General features: G+C 44.8%; 1 protein-coding gene across 4 annotated transcripts in view; it reads left to right on the top strand.

Moving 5' to 3' along the window:
* Positions 1 to 3,146: 3,146 nt before the first annotated feature.
* HTR7 (5-hydroxytryptamine receptor 7) overlaps positions 3,147 to 8,842 on the top strand; it is a 35,500-nt gene continuing 29,804 nt past the window's right edge. For 3 of the 4 annotated variants that reach the window (XM_074591740.1, XM_074591742.1, XM_074591743.1), the window contains exon 1: positions 3,165 to 4,021. In XM_074591740.1, the coding sequence (XP_074447841.1) occupies positions 3,492 to 4,021 (530 nt within the window). In that variant the 5' untranslated portion in view covers positions 3,165 to 3,491. Of the gene's footprint in view, positions 4,022 to 8,842 lie in introns of all 4 variants that reach the window. The other variant, XM_074591741.1, reaches the window with a different exon arrangement.

Below are 8,842 nucleotides of genomic sequence, written 5' to 3'. Positions count from 1 at the left end.
CGCTTAATATCAATCACAAATGCAGAAGATGTTGTGTGATTAACACTATTTCTGGAGAAGGGGAAAAAATCAAGTAAAGTAGTTAATTACTTTTGCAGAGGAAAAAAAAATCAAAGAAAAAGGTTCCTTTGCCCTATTTTTTTAAAAACATCTGGAACACTTCTATATAACAAAAATGAAATATCAAGGATGAGATTTGCAAAGTACATTATCAGGTGTGAACAAAATAATTTAACTTCAATCGGTACATGAAGAATGAGAGATGAGGGCCTTAGCACAGAGAGGTACAGAAATGTGAAGAGGGTTTTATACATAAAGAGCCTAAGTGACTCAAAGAACAGGAAGTTACCAAGCTCAGCCAGAAAACTGATTTCATGATATTTAGAGAAGCCTAATAGCAGGTCAAAAAGTAATATCCCGGGGGGGGGGGGGCAGAGGGAGAACAACTGTCAACTTGTTATTCTTGACACCCAATCAGCCATTTGTTTAATTTCTGTATGCTGTCTGCAACAGCATGTTAGAATTTGTAAATAGGGTCACTGAAGACAAAAGTTGGATGTACACTTGGAAGGATCAACTCCTACCTTCATGTATCATTCTTTGAAACACATGGAATACAAGTAGTCGCATGGAGTGATGGATGCTCTCTGCTTTCCCAGACACTGGGGATGTGAAAGCCTCTAAAGCCCTCAAGGAAAGCACCTCACCAGATTCAGCCCAGCCCTGGAAACTGGAATGTTATTCTAGGTGTGTTCCAGTGAAAAGCTTTCAAGGAAAAGATTTTAGAGAGGTATCAGCTGCTTCATCTTGCCAAGGTTTCACATTTTCTCTGCAATAGTACGTAAACCCCTTTCTATAATGGTACGTAAATTGACTTAAATTGGTTTGTCTCTTCGAATATAAGATTATGAGGGTAAATAAAGGAATAGTAACATACAACCTTTGAGAAGGAAAGAAATCAGGTGATTAACTTCTAGTGAACTGTATGGGAATTTAAGGTACAGAACAAAAGATAAATCCTCCTTTCAGCTTGGAATGGGAAAGAGTAAGACGCAAATGATTGTGCGTATAATCCACTGAGTACACTTAGAGAGTCACGTTCCAGAAATGTATTGAAAAGCTGTCAAGAAGAATGACTGATTTAATGAACTGTGTCAACACATTTGCAGGAAGCACCGGATTATAATTTGCTCTGCCTTAGTAACATTTTAAGCAACTGAAAAATTGCTTTTACAGCGAGTATTAAACTGTACAATGTTATCAGCTTTTACGATATGAATCTATTTTGAACAAAATTTACCCAGTTCCTATCTGCTTAGCTGTACTTCAGGCACTATTTTTAAAAAAACATTCACACAACGAGGAAATATTCTCCTTTCTCCATGTTTTGCCTTAATGCCTTAACTTATTTTGATGTACCCTTGCCATTTCTAAAGATCTTTTTCAGCCTAATATTTGCTTACCTGGGGAAGAGTGACAAAGGACTTGCTTTATTGCCCTGGAGGGGTCAGTCACCTCAAGCTCAAGGCTCATGAACATGTCCTGGGTGGTTAAATAGGGAAAGAAAGCTTTTATTGTGAGTGGACACGGCGAGGCAACTAACAAAGTAGAGGAAAATACGTGGCTGAATAGAAAAACACCTTCAGCTTGATAATGGTCAAAGAGCTGCCCAAATAGATCTCATCTTTACCATGTGGAACTTGCTTATTTTATTATCTTAGTCAAATCAAGATGCAGGGATGGAAGGGAAAACAAGCAGCGGAACTCCCAAACCCTGCTTGCTGCCTGCTGTGTGATCTGACCCCAGGAGGCTCTGCCGCTGCCCCGACGCCGGCCCCTCAGTCCCAGGCGTGCTCCCAGGGGAGCTGAGCCAACGTAGGGTCACCTATGATGGAAAGCCTTCTTTCAACAACAACAGCTGATGCTGACTGAACAGAAGATTTCATTAAAAACAAGGAATTCCATCAGCCTCAATTGCTGTGGATTTATGTTTCAGTAGTGCCTATGAGTGTCAGATGAGCCTTTTTCCAATAGCTGGGTACTTGTTAGGTCTTGTTTCAAAGCACATTTTTACGTCTGTATGATATGAGCTCATACTGCAGCCTCTCTTACTGCTGGGCCACACACTGCCTGGTGCATGCTTAAGTAAAACTTGTCATAGTGTTGCTACCTACAAGACCTCCCCTCGTTCAGTTATCACTGACATTGGTTGATGGTTACTGATTCAGCTGGGGTCAACAGTCCTGCTTTCATTTCCTCTCTTTCTCTAGTTCATCTGGCTTCTGTCTCTTCTTGGAATTATAAGGGGACGCTCAGGAGCAGGTGTTTCCTGTGTTTAATCCTTGCTGTCTAGCACGTCACCTTACCAAGAGGTGTAATCTTCTGCTGGCATCCCATGGGTAACTGACCATTCAAACAGTTAGTTTTCACCCCAGTTGGAGGCAAGAATATGCCTTAAAGAATGGAGAAAGCTAGTGAGTGCCAGAAATGGGCTAGTATCCAAGAGTTCAAGGAATCTCTGCAGTAAAAGCAGGTACTTCAAAGCAATGGGGTTTTGTTGTTGTTAGTGATTTTAACTTTACTGAAAGGGTTACAAGATGGAATGGAGAATAAATTGAAAGTAATGCTATATAAATATTAAAAACCCTGAAAATATAGTCGTGGGATTCACATTACTTTAGTAGGGAGAAAGAAATCTTAATACTGAAAATACGTAAGCTTCGCAACACAAAGAAATACTTCAGAGATGACCAAGTTGCTGAGGATAGATCTTACAAGAGGGGCCGCTATTAACTCTCTGGGCAGCAGCCGGCGTCCTGCCGGACCCGCATCTTCCATCTCGCCCGCTCCGATGGCGGAGGCAACGGCAGGTCGGTGCCCACCGGCAGCGACGCCGGTCACCGACCCGACCCGACGCCCTCAGCCTGCGGCCGCGTCTGCTCCGGGCGCCTCCTCCCGGGTGCGACCTATGTATAACTATAGACATAGATGATATAGGGGAGTTCCCGAAACGGCCACCGCGGCGGCGAAGCTGGCGGCCGAAGCGCAGCCGGGCTATGGCGAAGGGGCGCTCCCCCCACCTGCCGCTCGGGGGGGCGGAGGGAGCTGGGGGGGGTGGGGGCGGAGCGGCTCCCACCCCGTCCCCCGCCGCCGTCGGAGGAAGGCAGCCGCGAGTGGGAGCGGGCGGTGGGCGCGGGTGGGCGGGAAGCTGCCGCTAATCCCCCCTCTCGCTTTCCCCGCGGGCTGGGGGCGATGGCGCCGTGGCCACCCCCCGGCCACCCGGGGAGCTCCGTGGGCGAGCCCAGCCTCTCCGGGGGAAGTTGAGGGCTGTGCCCCCGGCGGCGAGCCGCTCCGCCGGCTGCAAGGGGGCGGGCGGCGGCGGGTGGCCGAGGAGGAGCCCGAGCACCGGCCGAGCACTTGCGGAGGGGCCGGGCACTGCGAGGGAGAGCCGGCGAGCGGGCGGAGGGGCTTCATGGGCAGCTCACGCCAACATGGTCCTCGCCCTCAACGGCAGCCACCTCTACGGTAACCTCCGGCCCCTGGTCCTGGAGGACCCGCGGGCGCTGAGCGGCGGCGGTAGGATGATCGCCGGCTCCTGGCCCCCGCGCAGCCTGGCGAAGCTCGGCCCGTCGCCCCCCCCGTCGGCGCTGCCCACGGCGAGCCCCCTCCCCGCCAACGACTCCCAGTGCGGGGAGCAGATCCTCAGCTACGGCAACGTGGAGAAAGTTGTCATCGGGGCCGTCCTCTCCCTCATCACCCTGCTGACCATCGCCGGCAACTGCCTGGTGGTCATCTCCGTCTGCTTCGTGAAGAAGCTGCGGCAGCCCTCCAACTATCTCATCGTCTCGCTGGCCCTGGCCGACCTCTCGGTGGCCCTGGCCGTCATGCCCTTCGTCAGCGTGACCGACCTCATCGGCGGCGAGTGGATCTTCGGGCGCCTCTTCTGCAACGTCTTCATCGCCATGGACGTCATGTGCTGCACGGCCTCCATCATGACTCTCTGCGTGATAAGTATCGACAGGTGAGACACCCGGCCACACGCCGCCCGCCCTGCCCTCCGCGGGGACCGGCACCGCGCCGCCGCCACGGGGACCTGCCGGGAGCGGGTCTCCTCTGCCTCCTCCGCGTCCCTCGGACGTGAGCTGTGGACGAGCTCAGGGCGTGGAGCAAGGCTCCCAGCCTCTCCCGTGGGAAGGAGCCCGCCAGAGCGGTGCGTGCTGCCTCCCGCTGTCCCAGCTCAGGTGCCGGGTTATCCCTCTGGATAACTTCCCCGCTGTCACGACAAACTGTCAGGACAGAACTGTCAGGAGCTGAACTGTGTGCGTTACTGCGGCTCTGTGCAAATAACAGGGCATTTGCAGCCGCTTTAAAATTCGCAATGTATGTCTGTAAACTGCTGTATGCCACAGCTAGATTTGAGTTGATTCTTCTGTAGCTGGGGACAATGTAACCTCACTGAGTTCAGGGGAGTTTTACCAGATCAGAGAAGGCACAGGAATTGTAGCTGATGAGGGCTTTATCATTATTCTAGGACAATCCCAGAATAGCTCCAATTCAACTAACAGAACCATTTTTGACAAATAATGTTTTGTTTGAAGGAAAAATTGCTTTCGAGTATTTGCTTTTTAAAAAATTTCTTCTGCCTTCCTAAAATCCAAGCTGTACTCATTGTCATTTAGCTTATTCCAAAAGATACAGGCACTGGAGCAATAAGGAGGTGTACACAGACTGCCAAAAAAGATCTTAGGCATTAATTTCTGATGTTAAGGCAATACCTAAGATCTCACATTTGCCCATGTCTAAGCTCTCCTCTGCAGGAAAGCTAACAGATTCCTTTATTCCATGTGGGTCCCATTCTAAAGTAAGTTGCAGTCTGTAACTTCCCTCTTCCACAGCCTAAATCCTATGCCAAGAATTTTAGCAACTAGAGGGAGACTGTTTTCCTTAAAACTCAACACAATTAGCAGAAATCAAAGAACTTCGTAACTAGACTGTAGAATTAGTCTATCAAGTTCGGTATCCAACAGTAGCCTTGACTGCCTAATTCAGAAAGTTTTTGGAAAGAACTCTGCATTAGGTTTCTGCAAAGAGACAATCTTTCAAAAGAGTTTCCCGCAATACATGGAGGTTGGTTGATGCCAGGGAACATCATGGAGTTTACATTAATTTCAAAACTTTAGTTTCTGTATAAGCACCCCCTGCTCCAATGGCTAGCACTTATCTGAATGCTGCAAAGCATCTTGTAGCAGTGAGATCCACGTACAGACTTTGACTGAGTATTAAAGGGTGGTGTTTGGTTGGGATTTTTTGGGGTTTTTTTTGTTGTTGCCTTGAAATTTGCTGTCTTTTAACTTAATTCCAGTATTGTAAAAGAACATGAATAGGCTTATCTATCTTCCCAGTTTTATTCTCTGGTTTCTATCCTACCCATTTTTAAGACAGGTGATTTCATTTTTCCACTCTCTCCACATAAAGTATTTCCATTCTTTGATTGTTCTTGATGTCCATTTCCGAGCTCTCCACCTCCATTTCTAATAACCTTTTGATGACAGGTTAACATACTTAAGCTTTCTTACCGAGGTAAGGATGTGTGACTGATTCACACTGTAGCACTGGAGTAATTTAGTTTTACTCTTTTTCATTTCTTAGCTTAACGTTTGAGGTCACTGCTGTATACTGAACAGGGTCTTTGACTGAACTGGTCACGGTGATGACCGTGTCTCTTGCTGTCTTCTTTCCATTCTCCACTCCCCTCTCCCCCCAAAATATGAACAAGAGATATAGCTATGTATTTAGGACAGAATATAACCTATTATGAATGGCTGCTTTTCATTAACAAGCGCTGGTTAAACCAGAATGATTCTCCTCTTGTCTGCATTCATACTTCTATCACTGAATGTTCATTGAACATGATCTCTTCATAATTCGGTGTACTGTTGTTTACTCCCTACTTAAAATCAAAATTCTGTGAATCACGATGTGTTAACCTCAGTCACCCAAATCCATTATATAGTGAAGATAGGTGATTATCATAAATAAAAGGAGACAAGCCAGCAAATTCATTAGCAAAATGTCTCTACGACTTGAAAATAAAGAATTAAAACATCTCCAAGGTTTGTAATCCTATTTAAAAATAAATAATCTTATACGGTTGTAACACTGCTCAGTCAGGCCAAAGATTAGCTTGGGATGTTAACTAATCTTTGAGTAGTGAATATATACAAAGCATGCAAACCAGGGAGAAATGATGAAAATTAAACGTGAATGATGAAATGTTGCCAGTGTAGCATTGATTTTAATGGTGTTATCTTTCTGTCAGTTGTTCTTACGCTTATGTGGTTAGGAAAGCCTCAAATGATCAGTGAGGGAGATTTATCTCTGAAAAATAACGTATTGTACGTGGTACAGGAGCTCACAAATCACAGTGTATGTAGTGCCTTAGAGGGTCAGACCATTTTCACAAGGAGCATTTTTCCATGGGTTTGATGGAAACATTTGCATGTTTTGTATTATCTAGGAGGAGGAGATCTCCAGTGACACAGCCCTTATTATCTCAGTGCAAAGAGTACAAATACAAGACGAACCAGGAAATCCAGAAGCAGAGGAGGAGTGAATGAAATTCACCGTCCTTCAACTTGGCTGCTCTCCTCAGTGCTGTTTAGATACACTTAAACTGTGTAGCGTGATTTAATGTCCTGGGGTCATGCGGGAGACATTTGTTTAGGGAAAAGGGTTAAGATAGGGCAAAAAAGGAACATTTTTGAAGAATAATTATGAATTGCACGGCCACCTGGCTCTTTAGGACAGTTTAGGAAGCTTCTGTTGTGATCCGGTGAAGTCTCTCCTGAAGGGAAAAATGAGGCTGTCGCAGGCAGTGCGGAGACACCTAGTAAGTTGGATATTTTTAAATTTTCATTGTTAAACATATAGGTTCTTCCTGAAGCAGATATGATAATCAGTTGAAGGTGAATAGCTGAAAGAATATTATATTGAATTCAACTTCTTTTTTTTTTAAAAAAAACTTTGTTACAAACTGTTAGGCAAGGTTTGTGAGGAGAGGTAATATCTTTTATTAGACAAATATAGCTAGTAAAAAAAGAGGCTTTGAGGCCCTTCCAAACAGGATAAAATGAGTAAATTGAAGAGGCTTTTTGATTTGTTTCCCTTGCACAAATATGTGCTACTCAGCTCATGCCAGGGAGAGCCCTGAAATGCCAGCAGCTGGCAGGCCTGTTGCACACAGAGATATTTTGCTGCACAGCCCTTAGTGGTGGATGCATTTTTCAGCTGAATTTATCAGTTGGAAAGCTCTGAAAGACGCAGATTAGCATGGAGTCTACAAACGGGCTGGTTTCATTCTGTTGAAAAAAAAACCTGTCTTTTTTTCCTAGTCAGACACATCAAGCACTGCTCCTACTTTTTAAGTTGCTTCTACTCTAAGTTGTATAAATGTTCAGGCTGCAAAGTAGATGTTACCGTGCTATTATGGGGATCTCTAACTTTGTACAGGGCGCACAAGGAAGAAGCTAGTCTGGGGATAATAAAATGACCTTTTCAAAGAACTAAATTTGCGGAGATCATGAGATAATGTCCGTATCAATACCAAAATTTGGGCTATTAGGCTTGTCTTCAGATTATATCTTTCCTTTTGTTTCATAGCATGAAAACCTCCACAGGTCTTCATCAGGGTGACATGAGATGAGCACGTTATATTTGAGGTATCTTTGTCTTATTTAAGGCCCCTCTTTGGAAGAAGGCTCTCTGCTTACAGGCAGAACAGTCAGAACTAAAACAGATGTGATGGAGAGACAAGAGTATTTCTCCCTTTTCAAATTTCATAAGGATTAAACAGGCAAGACAGCTTGATACCCAGACAATCAATATTACCTTTGCTACGCTCGCCATCCATGATATGAGGCGTAGCTCTGGAGAAAGGTAGGAGTTACAGAGGCTTTGGCAGGATAATTGTGCCTCAGTGAACAGTAGCCTCCTTTAAGCATTTCTTATTAGTGTGTTTTGGGGTTTTTTCTCTTAAGGCTCCATTTTCCTGGTTTTGAATTAAATAAATTATATTGCATTTAGATTAATTTAAAATTAAGAGTGAGCAAACATTGGGAATGAATTATGAGGGACGGATTCAAACCACATCTTAGTGGGTGAATGAGCGTATAAAGGGAATTAATTGAATTTAAACTGGTGGTGTTCGCATGCTGATTCATCATGTTCTTCTGACCCAAGATAGCTGCAGAAATCCTGTTTTGGAGAGTATCCACTGGATAACTGCATAAGTAGCAATTTTTAATTCAATTTAAAAATAGCTCTTTGGCTTAGAAGGTGATAAAGTAACATAACTACTGAGATACAGTTGACGAATTGTAACACTTTCCCCACACCCACACAAGTAATGAAAGACTTTTTGGGGAACTTTTCCAGTCTATATCTTAGTCAACAATTCGCGAGTATTCCAGACTTCCATTAAAATGATGAGGATTTCGAATTTGTATGCAAATGATATCAAAGTGGGCCTTTTTGTTGATCCTGAGATTTTTATACACAAGAATCAGTTCTTTCTTCCTTGCTGCTTGGTGTCTTTTGCCATACTCCAAGTAAGTATGAGTACTTATGCTTCACCTTAGAATACGTTAGTCCCTAAAAGCCCACCCGTTTCCAGTATCCTTGGTGCATGCCTGGGAACTGAGGAGGTCTCCAAGTGCCCCACAGGAAGAACTTGGGACTGAATTTAAATAAAGACCTTAGCACTTTCAATAGAATCCAGGTGTCTAAATTCTATGTCCAAAACTGATAGTGTGACCTGAAAACCCTGTCAGTGATTCCCTAAGCC

This window comes from Larus michahellis, chromosome 6, assembly GCF_964199755.1.
Source record: "Larus michahellis chromosome 6, bLarMic1.1, whole genome shotgun sequence".
Taxonomy (NCBI): Eukaryota; Metazoa; Chordata; class Aves; order Charadriiformes; family Laridae; genus Larus; species Larus michahellis.
This window is presented reverse-complemented; position numbering and strand designations above follow the sequence as displayed.